This window comes from Physeter macrocephalus, chromosome 2 (assembly GCF_002837175.3).
Source record: "Physeter macrocephalus isolate SW-GA chromosome 2, ASM283717v5, whole genome shotgun sequence".
Lineage (NCBI taxonomy): Eukaryota > Metazoa > Chordata > Mammalia > Artiodactyla > Physeteridae > Physeter > Physeter macrocephalus.
Window position 1 is genome coordinate 22911015 of NC_041215.1, and position 19840 is coordinate 22930854.

The 19840-nt window shown below is 65.7% G+C and overlaps 1 protein-coding gene across 7 annotated transcripts; it reads right to left on the bottom strand.

The window, feature by feature from the left end:
* Positions 1-1548: 1548 nt before the first annotated feature.
* Positions 1549-19536, bottom strand: STK11 (serine/threonine kinase 11). Of its 7 annotated transcripts, none has more exons than XM_028500922.2 (11): positions 18483-19531; positions 10590-10673; positions 9684-9773; positions 8835-8967; positions 8586-8722; positions 7709-7836; positions 5483-5540; positions 5066-5259; positions 2914-3130; positions 2347-2407; positions 1549-2086 (listed from the first exon to the last, which is right to left on the bottom strand). In XM_028500922.2, the coding sequence occupies exons 1-11, from the start codon at positions 18770-18772 to the stop codon at positions 1574-1576; spliced, it is 1905 nt and encodes a 634-aa protein (XP_028356723.1). In that variant the 5' UTR covers positions 18773-19531; the 3' UTR covers positions 1549-1573. The 7 variants fall into 7 exon arrangements, with proteins under 7 accessions (XP_028356723.1, XP_054937679.1, XP_028356727.1 ...); XM_028500926.2 differs by having other exon boundaries at positions 1725-2086; positions 2342-2407; positions 18483-19534; XM_028500930.2 differs by lacking the exon at positions 2347-2407 and having other exon boundaries at positions 1725-2086.
* Positions 19537-19840: the final 304 nt, after the last annotated feature.

The window sequence follows — 19840 nt, forward strand, 5'->3', positions numbered from 1 at the left end:
TCCCCGTCATCGAGGAGGAGCCCGGCGGCGGCTGCCCTGGCTCCGGCCTGTGCGCCGGGCCCCCGGGCGCGCTGCTGGACAAGCTGGCGGCCAGCCTCGACGACAGGCTCTTCCCGCCGCGCCTGGCCCAGCCCGTCGCTGCGGCCCCTGCGGTGGCCGCGGCCGCGCCCACGTCCCCCGACCACAGCCCGGTCTAAGCCTGCGCCCCGCGCCCACCTCGTCAGCTTATTCGGCACCGGCGGGGCCTTGGCGCCGGACATACCTGGGGCGCGACGCCGTGGCGCGCCCGCGCTGGGACCGCGGGCCTCGAGCACGCGCGCAGTGCCCCAGGCACCCTGCGCCAGCCCAAAGTGCGCACGCACACAGTCCCTTCCAGGCACTTCATCGGGTCGACTAAAGGGAGTGTGGTGGATTCTCATCTTCGGGGTTCCGAGGACCACATTCAACTTCCCTTGGCCCCAGACAGCGGCCTCGGGCTAGTGACCGGGGCCGCCGTGCGCGCCGTGCCCGCCGTGCCGCGCCTCCGGCATGACGCAACGGGAAGCGCATGCGTAGGGCTTGCATCCTGGAGGGGCGATGCGAGCCAACTGCGCGAGACGCTTGCGCAGAGCGCCCCTCCCAACACCAATCGAGCCTAGAGACGCGTGCGGTTCGCACGCGTCCGGTTAGCACGCGCCGGAGTTCGCGCTAAGGCGCACGCGCAGGGACCAAGGGGCGCCGAAGCTCCGCGAAGAGAGGGCGCGCGGGCCCGGGCTGTGAGGTTAGCTCGAGGCCGTAGCCTCCAAGCCCCCGAAGCCGTTTACCTCACCGCGGCGAGTGCTCGCGGCAGTCCGCGCCCCCCTCCGAGCAATAACCGTACCCGCCGCCGCCGCCCCCAGCCCTGTACACGGCCCCCGGTCCCCTCCCTCCTGGTGTCTGCACCCCGAACCCGCTCTCCGCATGTTGAGCGGGCCGCACTTCCCGTAACCACACCGTCCAAAGAGCCGCCAGGACCCACCAGTGTTTGAGACACAAAACCCAAACGGTCAAAGTTTCAAGTTTCCCAAGCTTTATTTATTGCCAAAAGATGGGGCAGCCCTGGCCAGCGGCCGAGTCGCCCTGCCCCGCCCCTCGAAGCTTCGTGCTGTGTACCATCCAGTGATGGAGTTTGTGTTCTGTTTTCTGATTGATTATATTTACTGCATACTCTTGCTTGCTCTGGGTTTTCTCTGGGGACCCAGGAGTACAGAGGCCTGGGGGGGAAGGGGATCAGGCTCCCCTGGCCACTGCACTGTGGGGCTGTGGCCCCTGGGCTGAGCAGAGGGGCCTGTGGAGCTCTGGGGAGGCCGGGTCACCAGAGAGCACAGAGATCCAGCATGGCCAGAGGCAGACACGCGTGGGAGGCCCAAATCTCCACCCGGCACCACCAGCAAGACCTGCAGACCCGGGCCAGCTCCTCCACTGTGGGGTCCACAGAGGGCCCCAGGCTCAGGCTCAGACTCAGACCGCCCCCCACCTGACAGCACGTCCTGCCACCCACAGTTCCCAAACATCCCTCACAACCACAGCTCAAATCCACCTGTTTTATTTTTTCTTAAAAAAGGAGAAGAAAAAAGAACCAACCAAATAAAACAAGGCAGCCGCCGGGCTCCCCTGGGCACTGGGCATGCATCTCGGTCGACAGGCCCGCTTGTCCTGCCCGTCCCGCTGCGGCTGCGGCTGGTGGGAACACATCACCAGGTGCGGGAGGCGCTAACGAGCGGCAGAGTAAAAAGAGGGGTCGGGGCGGGCGAGAACCAGTAGTCTCAACGTAAAGTGCATGGCGAGGGCTGGCGTGGGGCCGCGCCTGGCCCTCTCCCTCCTCCCCCAGCCGGGGGAAGGGGCTCAGCACAGGATTGCAGTCAGCAGGAGGTCGCGTCCACCGGCCAGCAGGGGAGGGCGGACCCCAGTCCCTGCTGTCCCCCAACCACAGCCCTCCAGGACCCTCCGGCTTCCGGAGGGGCGGTCCGCACGAAGGGTGCAGCGGCGGCCTTCCTGGGCAGTGGGCGGCAGGCCAGCAGTCGGCAGGAAGACTGAGCAGGACCTGGCCGGGACTCCTGGAGACAGGCTGAGACCAGAACAGAAGGTGGGTCACGTTCGGGTCAACGCAAGGCCCTGCAGCCCAGGAAGCAGGCCCGCCCTGGGGCCGCCCAGAGGCTGGGGAAACTGAGGCCTGGTCATGCCGCAGCGCTGTCAAATGCCTCAGGAGGCCAGGGAGGGCTGCGCTGCCTCAAGGGGCCACCCCGGGAATCGCTGCCCACCCGGTGGGATAAAGCATGGCTCTTCTGCCAGGGAACCGGGCCTCCCTCCAACGAGTTCCTACCCCACCTGGCTGGTTCTGATGCTGGCAGACAAATTCTTTGGCGGGGGGTGTTTCAGGGGCAGCTCCCTGAGAGAGAGAACATGGCTGGACAGGGGCTGTAGCCTCAGGCCCGTACCCCACTGCTCACATCCTGAGCAGGCGATTAGGGTCTCCAGTGCCTCTGGGGCCCAATCGCCCTTTGAGGACTGGGCGGTCAGGGTTGGGAGGAGGAAGCAGGGAGGGGAGATGACGGCCTCAGTCAGAGCCCAGCCCCTCCTGGGCCTGCTCACTCTCCCACCCCCCCCCCGCACCTCGTCTGACACCAGCGTCGCCTTGTCGCAAAAGCACCCTGGGCGGGGTGGGGGTGAGCCCCGCAGGTCTGCAAGACAGGCTGCCGGCTTAGGGGCCCTGCTCCTGCACACGCCGCCCTCCGAACCCAGTGCATGGCCAACGCCCTGATGAAAGTGACCTCCTGCACCTCCAACCCAGACCCCAGGGGCGACAGGCACAGGCCGTGACAACGACACCAGCCAAGCAGGGCAGTGCCCACGGCGCGCCCCCAACCCACTCCTCCGGTCCCCGCCACGTCCCACCTGCAGGCGGCCACCCTCACTGCTGCTTGCAGGCCGACAGCCGGCGGATCTTGCTGCTGGCCGAGCAGGCCTTGCGGGCGGGGTTGGAGGCAGCGCTGGCCCTGCGCTCCGCCCTCGACCTGGTGCTCAGCTGGGCTGACTCGGTGCCATTCACACACACGGCTTTGGGCGGGCCCCGGCTCTGTGCGCTCCGCCCGGCCTCCTCCTCCTCCGGGACCTGTCCTAGGAGGGAGAAGGCAAACGTGTGCTGACTGGGGGTCCCTGACCAACACGCCCCCAGCGCCCCGCCTGCCCGGACCCAGGGCACCTCCACCACCTGTCCCACCCGGTCCTGCCAGTGGGGGGGCTGGCCTTCGAGCTGGCCGGGGCGGGGCCCAGCCTACGCTCACCTGCCTGTTCAGGTGTGAGTGGAGCCCTGCACTCGGGTGGCAACACGGTGGACACCAGGAACCTGGGGCCTGAGCCTCGGCTCTCTCACCTGTGCGACGGCCAGACCTCGCTGGGCCCCGTGGGACTCGGAGGGGCTGGGCTCGGGGCAGGTGTCCGGACTCGCCGGCTCTCCACGCCGGGCACAAATGGAGAGGCCGTCACAGGTGCCTGCCATGCCCCGGCCCCGACCGTGTGCGCTGCCAGCCCTCACCGGGTCCCGGGGCCACTGGCCCGGGGCTGCCCGCCCCGCTGTGTGCCCGCTGAGGCGTGGGGGGAGGGAAGGGTGGGGGAGCCCGTGCTGCCCGCGGCGCACCCCCCTCCCACGGATGTCAGCAGGAAACTGCCCTCAGCTGCCTCAAGCCCATCTCCTCCGCACATAGAGCCCCGTCTCCGCCAATGGCGTCCCGTGCCTGACTCGGCCTCCGGACCTAGCCGGGAGGCACCGGCCCGCGACCGGGAAGCGTCTCAGGTCAGAACCCAGAGCATGGGGGTGGGGGCAGTGTCAGCTGCCTGCTCCGATGGGGGAGAGGGGCTGCAGGGGCGCCGAGCACCGAAACTCTGCGCAGATGACCTGGGGCCCAGCCTCCAGCAGTGACCACGGTCCGAGGGCGGCTGGAGGGCACGGGATCTGCCCCACATGCCCTCAAGGCACTGGGGCCACTGGCCCCAACCAACCAACACCCGGCACAAGGCCCAGCACCAGCCCTCAGGGTGGAAGGCAGGACCAGGGACAGACCAGGGACCAGGGGAGCAGCTGAGAGCCTCTGACCATGACCACACAACAGGACCAAAACAGGAGGAGCCCCAACACGGCCCGCTGCCAGGCCACGGGCAGGTCAGCAAGAAGCGGCTGCTTGACCTCAGCACAGGACCGTCCGTCCCCACGTCTCGTGTGGCGGACGTTCCCAGGCCAGGGATCTGGCTCGGGACCAGAGAGCCGCTCTTGAACAAACCCTCCCCAACCCAGGCAAAGCAGCCCCAAGCCTCTGGAACAGGCCTAAAGAGACGGTGTGTGGTCAGTGCCTCTACAGCCGGCTGACCAGCAAGGCTCATGCCCAGGCACCTGTCCCAGGACCCCAGTGCCTCTGAGAGACAGGACACCTTGCTTCTATCCTGTGGAGGGGACGGAGGCTCCAGGAAGCCTGACTCAGGACTGGACCGTGGCCAAGGTTCCCAGGGCGGGGGCATCCCACCTGACCCCAGGACCCCACGGGGAACGGCTGCAGCCAACTACACCAAAGGCCTGAACGTGCCCCCAGGAGAGTGGGATACGCGGACCCACCCTGGGGCTGCTCCATGGAGGCCCTGCTGGCCACCCTGCACACGGGCTCTTTCTACAGTAAACGCCTAAGCCCTGGCCGGCGAGCCGGAAGGAAGCAAGCATGACCCGCACACGCTCAGCGGGGCAGACCTTCATGCAGGAGCCTGCAGAACCAGCCCCGGGACAGCACAGCACCGCGGGGCGGCAGGTGGGGCAGCGCTACACTGGGGCCCGGGCTCTGCCCGGAGCTCCTCGGCGGCCCTGGCCTCAGCTTCCTCTCCAGAAAGGTCTGAGCACTGGCTCTCCTGCGGGCCTCTCTCTCTAAGCCCTGCCTCAGACGCCTCCTCGCCACCTGGGGAAGAAGGCCACCCGTCAGCAGGGCGGCCAGTGCGGGGAGGGCCACCGGACCCTCGGGCTGGGGGCGGGGCCTCCCCACTTCCCCCGCGACCCCCGTGGACTCACCGGGCACCGTGAAGTCCTGAGTGTAGATGATGTCGTCCTCAATGTCGAAGAGCTCGTCATCCGCGGCGTCGGCGCAGCCATGCAGGTCCTCCAGGTAGGGCACCACCGTCATGCCGCGCCACCGGTCCTTGCAGTCCGCGCTCGGCGGGATGGGCACCAGCTCCTCGGCCGGCGGGTGCTTCTTCCGGAACCAGCTGCGGAAGCCGGCGGGTCAGGGCAGCCGGGGGCTTTCCTGGCTCCCAAGGGCCCACCCCCAGTTCCCGCTGCGAACCACGCGGGGTGGGGGAGGGAGGGAGAAGGGGCCCAACGGGAGAGACTGAGCCAGGAAGACCCCCGCGGCCCTGACCTCCCCCTCCCCTGCCCCCACTCGCTCGCACCACATGGGCCCCCAAGTGGGGGAGCACTGCGGGGACTCACCTGTGCTGCCGGATCTGCTGTATGGAAAACCGCTTGGCCGGTTCGTATTCCAGCATCCCTGCCAGGGAGACCAGCGGTGGGTGTAGGGGCCAGCACGGGCAGAGGGCCCTCCCCTGCCTGGGAGAGGTGGGGACGCCCGTGGGTGCCCGTACAGGGGAGGGGGTGGCGTGAGTGAGCAGAGCCCCCTCCCCCGCAGGCCTGGCCTCTACAGCCGGGCGCCCAGCACAGGGGCAAGGATGCTAAGACCGTAGCTGAACTGAGGCGGACGCAGCCGGGGCCGTCTCCCTGTCTCGACACGAGGGGCTGCCTGGCAGACACTGCAAAGCGAGGTCACGTGGACCAAGACCAGAGAAGGCTGGGACGCAGGACGGACAGCCCACCCCAGTGACCCTGAACCTGTCCACACGCCCCAAGAAGACAAAGCACATGGCTCGCCCCTGCTGGTGCCCACCCGGCTCTGGCCAGCAAAGCCTGTGACTGGCCACTCTAGCCAGGACACCAAAGCCGCCCGAGGTGGCGGCAGAAGAACCGGAGGCCCCGAGGGCGACACACCGTACGTAGACACTGGTGTGAGGGCCTTTTGCCCAGCACCCGGACACCCAGAAGGGGCAAGGCTGACCTGCAGGCTGGGCTGGGCTGGCCCAAAGCAGCAAAGGGCGGCACCACCACCCCCAGGGCTGCAGGGGGCCCAGGGCCCGAGGTCCCCAGCCCCCACCATGCTCAAGTGCCCACCCCCTTCCCCACGGGAGGACCAGGTGTGACACAGAGAGGGGGATGGGGGCGGCAGGACTCTCTGCACAACACCTCTTGGAGATGCCTTTGTTCTCAGGAACCGAGAGACCATTTCAGAAACTGGGGCTCAGAGAGCTGAGTGTCTGAGGGTGTGGGAGAGGAGGAAAGATCACGGTCACGGCCTCACTGCAGGAGGGCAGGGCCAGGGCGGTGTTCCAGAGACTCACGGGGGAGGCGGCCCAACAGCCCTGTGGCCGGGAGGAGCCTCCATGCAGAGTACAGTGCAAAGGCCCCAAGGCAGGCCTGGGCGGAGGAAGCGAGGATGGGACAGCCTGCCTGGATCTGGGGACAGGGACCCGGGTGCCCTCTGCCATCTCGTCGGCCCCTCTTGGGGCTGTTTTGAGCGTTTATGAGTGAGGGTGGCAAGAGATCATCATCTGTGTCACTGAAGCAAAGAAAGCTCCGTACAGAGGAAACTCCGACCCACCAGGCCCTGGCAAGGGAAGGAGAGTCCGAAACACCAGCTCACCGCCTGCAACAGCCCTCGGCCCTCAGTGGAGCTGGGGGAGGCCAAGGGTCACGCTCCAGGCCCCCCAAGGATGGGGCCCACGAGCTGCTAAGGAGCGCTCAGGTGGGTAGGGCCGGGACTGAGCCAGCCGGGCCGCCGCCTCCCGCTTGCTGGCTCCTCCCACGTTCCAATAAGACCCCAGACAGGCGGTATGCCCAGCCCTCTGAGGGTCCTGGGGCAGCTGGCAATGCAGGCCTGGACTGGGGGTGGGGGGGCACAGAGCACTGGGAACGCAGCTGCCCAGCTTCATTTCACCTTCACTAACAAACCAAAGAACCGGCGAGACTCAGTCATCAGAAAGCTCAGGAGCCACACAGGACTGTGAAGATCCTCTTGGCTGTGCATCACACGAAGGCCGGGCACTGACCCAGCGTCCAGCACAAGCTGAGGGTCAGGTCAGTTACACAGAGCCCGGGGACTGTGGGCAGGGAACCTAGGACGGTGCCGGTCACACAGGTCGATACCCTGCATGTGCTGTGTCATCAAAACTAACTTCGGGCGAGCCCCAGGATGCTGGTGTGGCTCCCACCCATCCACACCTAGACAGGCCCCTGCCGTGCACAGACAGCGCCACCTGCTGTACAGCACGGGAACTGCAGCAGAAAGAGGCCCCCGCAGGAGACCCGCACTCAGCAGGTGGACTGGGGTCCCCGCTGCTACTTCACTGTAGGGATGGGGGATCAGAACAGGGTGGAACGAAGGCCCAAGGCAGGCACTGGAGCCCAGAGAGCCAGCGGCCCCTCGCAGGCACCCCTGCGCCCACTGCTCCCCACCCCCGACTAGGCTCCGCACCCACCCCCACCCCACCCCCGCGTCGGGGAACTGCACAGAAAAGGGCTGGCTCCCACGGGGCCGGCGGGCCACGGGAGACCCACGGGGGCCCCAGTACCCGCCGCCAGCCCGGCCTCCTGCCTCGAGGGTCTCACCTTTGAGCAGGTCTGAGAGTGGGGGGCCACAGTCCCCTGGGATGGTGTAGTCCCCCTTCCCGATGTTCTCAAACAGCTTGTAGATGTTGTCCCCCTCGAACGGGTACAGGCCTGTCGTGATGTTGTAGCTGCGTCCCCGGGAAGGACAGACCAGTCAGGAGGGCCTGCCTCACGCCCCAGCCTGGAGCCAGCCTGGTCCCGAGCCTTAACCACCCCCACCTGTGGGGACTTGGACGTGGTGAGGAGAATGTTCTGGAACACATGGTGGCGGCTCACTAGGAAGATACGGAAAGCCACCGGATGGTACGCTCTGACACGGTGGGTCAAGGGTACACGAGTCAGCTCTCAGTAACATGAAACGGGACACCCACGCCGGCGGCCGCGCGCACAGGGAGCTGCAACGTGAACTCGCCTCGGGCAGGAGAGGCTTCCAGAGAACACAGGCCCACTCGGTGCCGCCTGAGCTCACAGAAGAACAGACGACCACGTGGTGGCGTCTGGGTGGGGGATACGCAGCGGTAGGCCGAGCATCGCAGGCGACTCGTGGTATCTGAGAATTCTCAGCCCCAGGGGTCAGGACAGAAACACCTGCCCGACAGCGACTGTGGCCGGTGTGGGAAGCAGCGCAGGTGGAGACCAGCACAAGCCCGAGGTGGGCGGGGCCAGGAGGACGGCGTACCAGTGCCTGTCCCCCCACCCATGGGGGCTCCTGACCCCGGCTCCGTGGCCTCTACAGACTCCGGGGCGGCAGCAGCTGGGGGACCTGCCAGGAGGGGCAGGTCATGGAAGCCTGGAGCCCAGACGGGATACCTGGGGCCGGGGGGGGGGGTGAGGGAGGACCCCTGGGGTGGAGGGACCCAGGCCCAGGGACACTTACAGTGTGACCCCAGCTGACCAGATGTCCACCTTGAAGCCAGAGAAGGTGTCCAGGCCGTTGGCGATCTCGGGCGGCTGGAACGCAGGGGAACCCTGGCTTGTCCGGCACGTGTCGTCCTCGGCAAACGGGTGCAGGGCCTGTAGCAGCACCAGACAGCCCTCAGGGAGCGGCCCTCGGTGTGGGCCGGGACCCCACTCCGCGTCCCCACCCTGGGTCCGGCTTGGGTGGTGGTGGGGGGGGGGCACCTACCTCGGCCACGCCCAGGTCAGAGATCTTGAGCGTGCCACCCGTGGTGAGCAGCAGGTTGCCGGGCTTGATGTCCTTGTGCACGATGCCCTGGCTGTGCAGGTACTCCAGGCCGTCCACCAGCTGGCAGAAGTACCTGCGGGGCACAGCCTCTGTGACCCACCGCACCAAGAGGCGCGGCCCCACCTGTCGGGAACCTCAGCTGCCTGGAACGGCTGCCTGCAGCGACCCAGCGGGATCGAGGATGGGAGGCCGAGGCTCAGGGGCCGTCGGTGCCGGGCGGCCCATCAGGGAACCAGAGGGCCAGTGGCCGGGCCAAGCCACTCCTGGGCCCTTGCTGCAGTAGGTCCCACCAGGGGCACCTGCCCCAGCTGCCCCCCCAGCCTGGGCAGCCCAGGGGCCCTCAACCCAACCTCTGTGGCCTGGACACAACCCTGCTGCCCCCCCACCCCGTTCCCCCTGGGGCCAGGGACCCAGGCCAACCCACTGAGCCCTCATGCCACAGGCCAGATGGTCCTACAGCAACTGGGCGTGAGGGGTTGACTGCCCAGGAGAGCTAGCCAGCCAGGGCAGTACAGGCCGCCGTCAGGAGCTTCCCAAGCACAGGAGGCCCCAAAGCCTCGCTGGCGGCCACAGTGGGGCAGGGAGGTGCACAGAGAGGAGCTTGTGGGGCTGCCAGGGCGTCCACAGCAGGTGGGCTGCGGGACTGCAAACTGAGTCCCGAAGCCCTGAGTTTTGAAACACACTCGAGCTTTCATTTCACTGATGATCAGAATTAAGTTGTTCGAACGCTTGGGCCCGTGAGTGACCGGGCGGGGGCGGAGGGGGCAGCAGTGGGGCCCGCACGCTCACCCGTGGGCCTGGCACACGGGGAAGCGCTTCTCGGGCACGCTGTCCAGCATCTCCTGCATGCCGCACACGCAGTACTCCATCACCATATACGTGCGGCAGCGGCAGTGCTAAGGAAAGCATGCTCAGCCAAGACCCTGCCCCAGACGGGCCACCCCAGGGAACAGACAGATGCTAGGAGGTGAAGGCTGCACTGGTGCAGTGAGCTGGAGACCCCAGAGGGATCACAGGTGCTGCAGGAAGCCCCCCCGGTCGTTCCACACCCCAAAGAGGAGCTCAAGCCCCAGCCCTGGCCCTGGCCCCCAAAGGAGCGAGGGAGAGGCGTGTGGGCCCTGCGGAGAGAAGGCCTGAGCGGGGGTGGGAGGCCAGGGAGAGACGAGGGCAGCACAGGGGTGAGGCTGCGGAGCAGGGATGGGGAGCCCAGGGCCAGGCTGAAGCCCCCCAGCCGCATCTCCACCGTGGAGGGGCAGCCCTGCGACTAGGATGGAGAGGACCCCCATCACCCTGCATCCAGCAAGTCAGTGACAGGCCCCACTGCGACACAGGCCCCTCAGCAGGCCCCCGGGCCCCTATACTCTGCTTCTCGGAGCTGCAGCCCAGGAGTAAAGGGCGAAGGCCAAGGACACTCCCGGTACACCGCTGCCGCAGTGACACACTCCCCATCCCGTCCCCCATGCATCCGCCACAGGCCAGGGCGCACAGCCCCCCAAACAGAAGCCAGGAAAGCGTCCCTGCTGCAGGGACCAAGCTCACAGCAGGGCCCCAGCTCCACATGAGAACAGGAGGTCTAAGTGGAGAACCAGCCCGCATCCTGCAGCGCCCCCCGTGGGCACTCGCTGGAGAGGGGCCCCGGCCCCGGGGTCGGCAGCGCTCAGGGAACACCTGGCACCCCGAGCCCCAAAAGGATATATCTTCTGCTTCTCCTCGTTGTACAGCACGTCCACCAGCTGGATGACGTTTTTGTGCCGTAACCTCCTCAGCAGCTGGATTTCCCTGAAGACAGAGGACGGAGGCGTCAGCCAAGTCCCGCGGCCGGGCAGTGCCACTGGCCCCCAGAAACCGTGCAGAGGGCAGCACCGGAGTGAGCAGCTCCACACAGGGGCAGCTAGTCCTGGGCATGTCGCCGAGCCCAGCAACACGACCAGGCCCTGTTCCCGCATTTTAACTGAAGACGCACAGAGACCACAGCGAAGGCCGCGCGGGGGCAGCAGAAGAGCACGCGGGAGTTGGGGCTCCAGCCAGGTCCCCGCATCCCCCCACCCCCTCCTCCCTCCGGAACCGAAGCCCAGGCTCCCCGCCGCTGTTAGAGCGGCTCCATGAGGACTCCCTGCGGGAGCCAGGGGCGGGCAGCTCCGCAGAAGGTTGAACAGTCACCAACTGACCCAGCACCTCCAATCAGGGCATGTGCCCGGGAGGACCGAGAACACGGCGACCCGGTCACACGCGCTCATGGCGGCACCATCCACGGGAGCCCAAGGGCGGATACAACTCCAGTGTCCCTCCACACACGCGAACACCGCTCAGCCGTGCAAAGGCAGAAACGCTGACACTCGCTACAACGTGGACGGACCCTGAGAACACGACGCTCGTGAGAGAAACAGACACAGAAGGTCACCCGGTGTGTGATTCCATTGATGGGAAACGTCCAGAACAGGCCAGTCCACAGACAAAGTGTGGCTTCCTGGTTGTCAGGGGCTGGAGAGGGGATGGGGTGACTGCTGATGGGGACGGGACTTCCTTTTGGGGTAACAGAATGTTCTGGAACTAGACAAAGATGAGAGTTGCCATGAAGATACTCAATGTCACTGAATTCCATGGTATGTGAATAATACGTCAATAAGGATTTTTTAAAGTCCTCACCGGGAAGCCCAAGCATGAAACACAAGACCAGCCGCGCAGGTGAGGGGTCCCCAACGTCATGAGACCCGAGTCGCGTGCCTCCCACTGTCCACATTCCATGAAGAGGTGGCCTATTCCAGGAAGCCGTTCCTGACCACACCCCACCCTCGCACAGCACGGATCCTGTGCCTTCAACACCACCCACCCTCCCCAGCGTAGGTCCTCCTCCCATGCAGCTTCCCCGGCCCGGCACTCATGCAGCCTCTGAAGGGAGGGTGCCCCGGAAACAGCATTTGTGTGTAGCGCCCACTCCCCAGACCCATAGCACAGGAGGCCACCGACTTGCTGGAGGAAACACAGCTTTACAGCTGCTTCCCATGAGCTCACTGCCCACCTGCCCCCCACCCCACTCCCACCCTCACCAGAGGGTTGTGGGGCGCAGCAGTAACTGTGCCCTCGTTCCCCCCATCATTCAGCGCTTATCCCTAACCACCTGACCTCTGAGGTCTGGGACGCTGCACACATTTCAATCCACACCTGAGTAGGAGGGAGGGAAGGAGACTCACAGACGGTGGGGTCGCCCTGGTTTACACCGCCTGACCTTTGGAATTTATCCTGGTGTCCAGTGTGAGCAGGGATCACGCTCAATTTCCCCCCAGATAAATGACACACCGTAGCCCCGCCTCCGCACTGAGACGTCAGGGCGTCCCGGGCGCTGTGGGGGGTGGAGCAGCATCCCTGGCCTCCACCCCTTGATGCCAGGAGCCCCCCTCCCTCATCATGACAACCACAGATGTCCCCAGGTATCGCCAGGTGTCCCTGGGGGCAAGACGGCCCCGGTGAGAGTACTGCTGTAAAGGATCAGGAACATCCTGGGGTGTGGGGAGCAGACCCTGTACCACCCCTCCTGGCCTGTGAGCCCCTCCGGACCTCTGGCAGGTGCTCCCTGAGCTTTCCCAGCTTGGGCCCCTGTGGGTCAGGCCCTGGGCGGGTGGGTGCCCTGTCCGTGGGGGCTTGGGTGCCCCATGACGCTCCGGGTCCCCCACCACTTGTCAGGGAGCAGCCCTGTGCCCCCAGGCATCCTTCCCCCTCTCGCCCAGATCACCCCACAGCTCTGACTCCTGGCCTTGCCTGCTGCCAGCTCTCCAGGGCCAAAGCTCAGCTCTGGTGACTCAAGGACTCTCCCCCGCAGGCAAGTCCCCTCCCTTTCTACCTGACAGTCGAGGGCTGGCGGCCGCCCTGGGCCGCACGGCACAGCAGCCTTTGTCATGACAGTGGTGACCAGGCCTTTGGGGTCCCTGCCAGGACTGAGTACAGAACTCCTCCTCGCAGGGCTCCCAGGGGCAGGGGTCCCAGGGGCAGGTGCAGAGCCGGCTCCCCTCAGAGACCAGTGTCTGGCACCTGCCGTCCACCCAGCCAGCCAAGTACCCGCTGAGCTACCTGGCCAGAGCCGCCATGGGGTCTGCGGCCCAGAGGGGAAGGGTGTTACATGGGGAGCAAGCTGTCACAAGCTGCAAGCCGGGGGGGCTGAGGGAGGGCCCGGTGCAGACTCTGACCCCATGCCAGCCTCCTCAGGAAGCTGGTTCCGGGCACTCTCCCTCTCCTCCCCATCCAGAGGCGCTACCTGGGCTAACTAAACTGCACATGTGGACACCAGGAAGCCCTTCGTACCTGGAGCCAACGCGTGGCCACCACCTGGAGCGCTTACAGCCAGGCTTCAAGCAGCGTCTGCCGACCCGAGCGTGGGAACCCGCCTGAATGCAGACACAGGCTGCCAACAACACGCGTGGCAGCTCCGGGAGGGGGGCCCGCGGCTAGTCCAAGGGCCCCGGGGAGCTCACCCCAGGCCTTCCAAGGCGAGGACAAGCCCCAGGGCTCTGCCTTCTGTGCCGTGAGATACCTGGGCCTGGAACCATCTTCTGGGCCGCGCCTCCCCATCCGCCCACTGCCTTTGGGGCAAACTTCTGTGCGGGAGGAGGCGGATGGCAGCACCCCTCCCTCCACAAATACACAGCTCACCCCCTACTCCAACGCCGACAAAGCCAGCCCTGAAGGGAGGTCCCCGCGCTGTGGGTGCGTTGAGCGCTCATGTGGTCAGTTAACTGTGATGAAAACCTCCTGAAGAAAGACGTGTAAATCCCATTATGGATACCAGGGAAGTGGCTACGGTGTCCAGCTCCTCCGAGAGAGGAGAACCACGGCCACAGGCGGCATGGAGATGAGCGCTCCGAGCGGGTAAAAGGGGCGTGCAGGAGGACCCCCGAGACATTCACCGCAGAGACCGGGCCGGAGAGGGGCCGCTACACCTTCTCTGAGTTCTCCATCTCCTACAAGGCACACCACTGACCGCAAAAAAAGAAAAACAGTATTTAAAGAAAGAGGAAAGGCCAGGCGCTCAGCCAGGATGCAGGAAGTAAAGTGACAGGAAGCCGAGCCTTCCGGCCCGGCCGCAGCTGCTCAGGGTGGGTGTCACAGGGACCTGCCTGCAGTGCCACCCGAGCAGAGCGAACTGCTGGGGGCAGACCCGCTGACTACCCACGAGGGAAAGAGAAGAGCCCCTGGAGCTCACAGAGTAATGGAAAGGAGCTGTCACCGCAGGTGCCCATCCCAGAGCCGCCGGGGACGCGCCCACCTCACTCCCTCCAGACGGGGATGGGGACAGGGACGGGTCCACAGAGAGCAGGGGAGGGGACGATGGCAGCCCTGGACGAGGGACACTGAGCAAGACCCCCCTCACCCCTTGGCCTCTCTGCTGATGCTTCTAATCATGCGGCAAGAGGCCATCGGGGATCCGGGAGAGAGACTAACAATGAGGAGAAATTCACTAAAAGTGAAGTTCAACACAAACACTCGCTCACGCAGCTTCCCAGAAGCACAATTCCTAACGGGCACCAAGTGGGGACAACCCAAATGTCCACTGACGGGTGAATGGATACACCACGTCCCTCCACACCCGGGAACATCACCTGAGAAGGGGAGAAGCCCCGACCCTCGCTACCACGTGGGTGGACCTTGAGAACACGACGCTCAGGGAGAGAAGCCAGACAGAAGAACACACGGTGTGTGATTCCACTGATGGGAAACGTCCAGAACAGGCAGATCCACAGGGACAGAGAGTGGGTTCCTGGTTGTCAGGGGCTGGCGAGGGGATGCTGACGGGGGCGGGGTTCCCGTTGAGGGGATGGGATGTCCTGGAATTAGAGATTATGGTTGCACACTGTGAAAATACTAAATGACACTGAGTTACCTGCTAAGAGTTGAACTTTATATCACGTAAATTATGTCTCCTTAAAGCCGTTAAAAGAACAAATCGCCATGCGGCGCGAGGTCAGCGTGGGATACAGGGCGGCTCTGCTGTGATTCCCAACAACTCCTGAGTGAGGAGCCAGCGCCCCCACCCCCGCGCCCCGGCCTGGGGCGTATCCCGATGGCCCCCAGCTCCCACTACATCTCAGTCACCCCCTTGGCCAGGGAAGGACCAGACAGGGAGGCCGTGAGGACGTTCAGTGAGGGGCGCCTAAGTGGACCAGCCATGCCCTATCGCTGCCAGCCTGGCCTCACGGCAGAATCCTTCCCAATGGGGGGTGGGGGGCAGGTGCCCCAGCAGATGCCAGGACCTGGCAGAGGCCACTCAGGACTGGAACGAAGGCCAGCAAAGTCCAGGCTCTGCTGCACGTGCTAAAATCCCAACCACTCACCCCCCAGGTTCAAGTACCTGCCAGTCACCACTGGCCTGGCTGAGGGAGGCCCAGCCTAGAGACTGGCGCCGGCCTGCTGGGCCCCAGCCACATGGGCAGGGACGCCGATGAAGAAGGAGGCTGGCAGGGCCCTGAGCCGCCCAGCGCCGGCCCCACACGGCTCACCAAGCGCCAGCACCCTGCACACACTGGGTACAGACCCTGACCTGCCCTCACACAGACGGGCCGTGGGGCACACAGACTGCCCTGGCCGCTGTATGCTTCTAAACAGCTGATGAAAGCTCACAAAGGACAGTATCTTGGGACAGGTGAGAATCCCATGAGTGGGGCCCATCTGCCACCGGCCCTCTCCGGAGGGTTGCGTCAGAGGGGCGTGTGCCCACCGTCTGTATGGGTGCAAAATCCCACGGCTGCCCCCGGCCAGGGAGGCGCCAGCACAGCTTCTGCTGCGAACCCGGGAAAGCAAGCAGGTACAGCTTACTGTTGAAAATGATCCTTAGGGGAGTTTAATTTTTCATTAAAAAATGCTTGGATAAGTAACGAAAACATGCTAAAGAAAGGGTCAAAGGGAGTGTGGCAGAAGCGTCAGTATTAAAACGAAGGGTAATTCCTGTCTTACCTCTTGGTGGTTTTCGGAACTTTAGTGTTTCACAATAAGAGCAAATTAGTCTTTGTGAGCAAGAGGGGACAAGCACAGACCCACCGCAGCCCTCCCGGGAGGAGCCACAAGAGGGGAGGGCCTCCTTTAACACGAAGTGTATTCTCTAAGGAAAAGCTTCCCATCCCAACTGGAGCCGGAGGACTGGACTCCTGAGGCTTGTCTGGAAAATTGTGGACGCTTCGCTCCAACAGAAGAGTCTGGAGTTGAGTTCATTAAGTCTCTCCAAGACAAAGGAGCCTTTTTTCCCTGCAGCCGCCTGGCGGCAAGGCTGACCCAGAAGCCTGGATCTCTGGGCCGGGGAGTGGACACCCAGCCGTTGCTTGAGCCCAGGGCCTCACCTCCTCCGGCCTGCAACCCGGGGCGCTCTGTCAGGACTCAGGACAAGGGGACAGGGTGCCTCCAAGCAGGGCGCGCCCCCTCACAGCGCCCAAGGAAGGAGGCGCGGTGGGTTCTAACCCGCAGCCGCATACCCAGCAGGTCCTCACGCCACATGCTGCAGACGGCAGGCGGCCGCACAGGGCCGGTGCTGCGCTCCAAGGGGCCTCAGAGAGGTGAAGACCTGCGCTTCTAGGGCTAAGCTGGAGGAACCGGCCCTGCAGCTGTGACACCTCGCGTTCACTGCCAGGCCGGCTGTGGACCGCCAACCACTCTGCCTCCCGGGCCTCAGTTTCCCCTCCGGTTCTTCTGACGGACACTGCGTCTCCACAGCTCCTGGGACCGCGGCTGACCGCTCAGGAAACGAGGACTGGGAGCCAGCACGCTGCGACCCTCCGGTGGGGCGGCAGAGCACGAGGGTACTCTTTGGGTGGTGAACAAACGTCCCCTAACTTGACCTTGGGCATGTGCATTTGCATGTGGGGAGAGCCTTTATCACGTGTACATCATGCTTTGGCAGAAGTGGGCGCTCGACGCCTCCATCGCGTCTGCAGATGTTCTGGGACCCACCCAGCTCTGCTGCCCCCAGTCCACGCCCCTGGACGCGTGCACTCCCCGAAGCCCCAGGGATGGCCAGCAGGGTGGGCTTGGGCGACTCTAGCCAGACAGATCAGTTGGGGCTGGAAACCAGCCTGGCCTCTTGGGGACGGGCTCTGGGAACCCCTCCTACCTCGGGGTGCTACTCCCAAGAGGCTGGGGCCTGGGGTGCCACGGCAGCCCAGCATAAAGCACCGGCACCAGAACACCTCCACAGACCCAGGCTGACCTCAGGCGGAGGAAGGGTGCATCCAGGCTGCAAGAGCACAGCACCCCGTTCCCCGGACAGATCCAGGGATGAGGCCTAAGAGGAGCCAAGAGGACGCGGACCAGCCCTGGAGAGCAGGGGAGTGCGGGGGGGTGCGGCAGGGGCCCAACCCGGAGCAGCTGCCAACTGGCATCCCGAGGGCCACGTCTCCCCCACGCGCTTCTGCCTTAATGAGAAAATGTGACTTAGAAGCAGGGAGTGGGGATCTGAACAGAGGCGTGGCCTCGCTTGGCCCACAGGAGGGCAGCCGCTGTCCCCTGGCCTGTCCCCCCAGGACACCGGTGGCCCCTGCCCCACCCCCACCCTGCAGGTAAGAGATGGGCACAGAGAACTGAACAACTGGCCCTGGGGCGCCCGGCCCCACCTTCGCCGGGGGTCCACGGCTGGGGCACTGACCACAGCCAATCAGGTCTCAGCACGCTGCTCCCCGCCCTGACCACCGTAGGCATCCCAGAGCAGGCGAAAACAGCTGGGCAGCGCGCTGTCACACTGCGTGAGAGCGGGGGGCCGGGAGGAGGGAATGAAAGTGGGTCCGCAGCCTGGCCCGCTGCCGCCTGGCCCGTGAGATAAACCCCTCGGCTCGGGTAGGGCACGGTCCCCCCAGGCAGCAGCGATAAGGAGGGGTGGCCCCTCCTGAAACCAGCAAGAGGGATGGAGACAAGGCTCCCACCGTCCTGGCGGCGGGGGGGGTGGGATGCGGGGGTCTGCACACAGACCCCACCATCTCTGGGATGTCAACGGGCAGACGGGCGCCTGAAAAAATCCGTGTAAAAAGTTTGCCGGGAAACAAATCGATCCTTCTCAGAAGTCACCGGGCCTGTGAGTCGCCCAAGTGTCCTGTGTTACATCCCAGGAAAGTGAGAAAGGGCGAAGTTCCCCCCTGCTGACTGATAAGCCGGTGCAAACAATTATTTTTGGCAACCGCACGGTCCCCCTCCAACAGGATAAACAAACCGCGTGTCCCCGGCCCTAGTAAGAGCCGCACGCTGCGCGGAAACCTGCTGCCGGCGGCAGGCAGGCCCCTTTCCGAGCCCAACTGCTCGCAGCCAAACCAACGCCGGCCGCTTCCGCCGGGCACCTCAGCCCTCGGACAGCTGGGAGGGCAGAGGGGGTGAGGGGCGCCCCCTTCCGAGAAGGGTTCCACATCGGCCGAGAGCACAGGACGCCCAACCGCAACAAGCTAGCCTGACTTCACCAAAGTACCCTAGCGAGTTCCCCACGACCTTCCCCGGCTGGTCGGCTCAGGTGCTTAAGAAAAGAGAGGAAGGAAGGAAGAAAGCGAGAAATGGAGGGAGAAGAAAGGAAGGAAAGAAGGAGGGGGCCGCCCAGCGGGCCGCGCCCCCACCCAGGAAGCCCGCACTTACTTCTTTACGTTGGCCTCCCCGTTGGGGATCCTCCGCAACTTCTTCTTCTTGAGAATTTTGACGGCTCTCCGGCACAGCGTCTCCGAGTCCAGCACCTCCTTCACCTTGCCGTACGACCCCTCCCCCAGCAGGTCCCCCATCAGGTACTTGCCGATGAGCTTGGCCCGCTTGCGGCGGGGCTGGTAGATGACCTCGGTGGAGTCGATGCGGTGGATGAACGTGTCCATCCCCACCGACATCAGCTCGCCCTCTGTAAACATGCCCAGCTGCTGCGGGTCCGCCAACTCCATCCTAGACCCCAGGCCTCCGACTCGCGCCGGCGGTCCCTTATCCCCTTTCTGAGCTTCGCGGTGGGCGGTTCTTCCGTTTGTTCCCCCCCCCCCAAATTCCCTTCTCCAAAAATAAAAGTCAACAAAATCTCAAAAAAAGGAAAAAAAAGAAAAAAAAAAAGGAAAACCCTTCTTGGAAAAGAAACGATTGTACTGAACGTGAGTTCAAGAAGCGCGCCTGGTCCAGAGCCCGGGAAACCGGGCGTGCGCAGCGTCCCAAGTTTGGGGGCCGCCCGGCCTCGCAGCTTCGAGGCGGGCCGGCGCGTCCACGGGGGCCCTCGAGAGGCCGGTGGGGTCGGGAAGTGCTAGGTCATCCTCCAGGGACTTTAGACCCTCGAACGAACACGGACGCGGCAGGGTCGAGTCTTCTCCGCGCCGTCCATTACCAGCGGCCCATGGCGCGCGCCGGGGGCCCCGCACAGGGCGGCCCCGGGGCCCCCAGAGCTGGGCAGGCGAGCTTAGCCGGGGGCCAGGCGCGCCGCTCGGGGGCGTCTCCCGCCGGCCTCGCCGTCCGGGGAGCCCGAGACGCCGGCAGGTGCGTGTCCTGAGCGCGCGGGGCACCTCCGTCCGGCCCAGCCGGCTCCCGCCAGCGCCGGGGCTGCCCGGGGCCCGCCGGCCGCAAGGAACAAGCCCCGTCTGAGCCGCCCACTGCCCGGGCGCCCGCACACCGGCCCGGGACCCGGAGCGGCCGCGCGGGCCCGGCGGGCGCCCCTCCCCAAACGGCAGCCCGCACTCGCTCTCCGCCCGAACGCCGTCGGCCGCGGGCCGCGGGGCGCGCGGGGCTCCGGGCGGCCGAGGCGGCGCAGGCCGCAGGCCCCGGGTCGGGGTTCCGGAGGCCGCCGGAGCCCGGGCGGCGCGTCCCCCGCCGCGGCCGCCGCGCGCGTGGAGCAGGCGGGGCGGCGCGGGGACCCAGCCCATGCAAGGCGGCCGCACTGCCGGCCGGCGCCCGCCGCCGCTGCCGCCGCGCCCCGCCTCACTCGCGGGGGCCCCGGGCCACCTCCCCCCTCCCCGCCCGACACGCCGCCGCCA

Excerpts from the sequence above, each read along its gene's own strand:
- STK11 (XM_028500922.2), bottom strand. The coding sequence starts at position 18,772 with ATGGAGTTGGCGGACCCGCAGCAGCTGGGCATGTTTACAGAGGGCGAG. Across the intron at positions 2,408-2,913 it reads GTGAGGGTGGCCGCCTGCAG|GGAGCTGCCCCTGAAACACC; the intron begins GTGGGACGTGGC and ends TCTCTCTCTCAG. Across the intron at positions 2,087-2,346 it reads CCAGCATCAGAACCAGCCAG|CCTGTCTCCAGGAGTCCCGG; the intron begins GTGGGGTAGGAA and ends TTCTGGTCTCAG.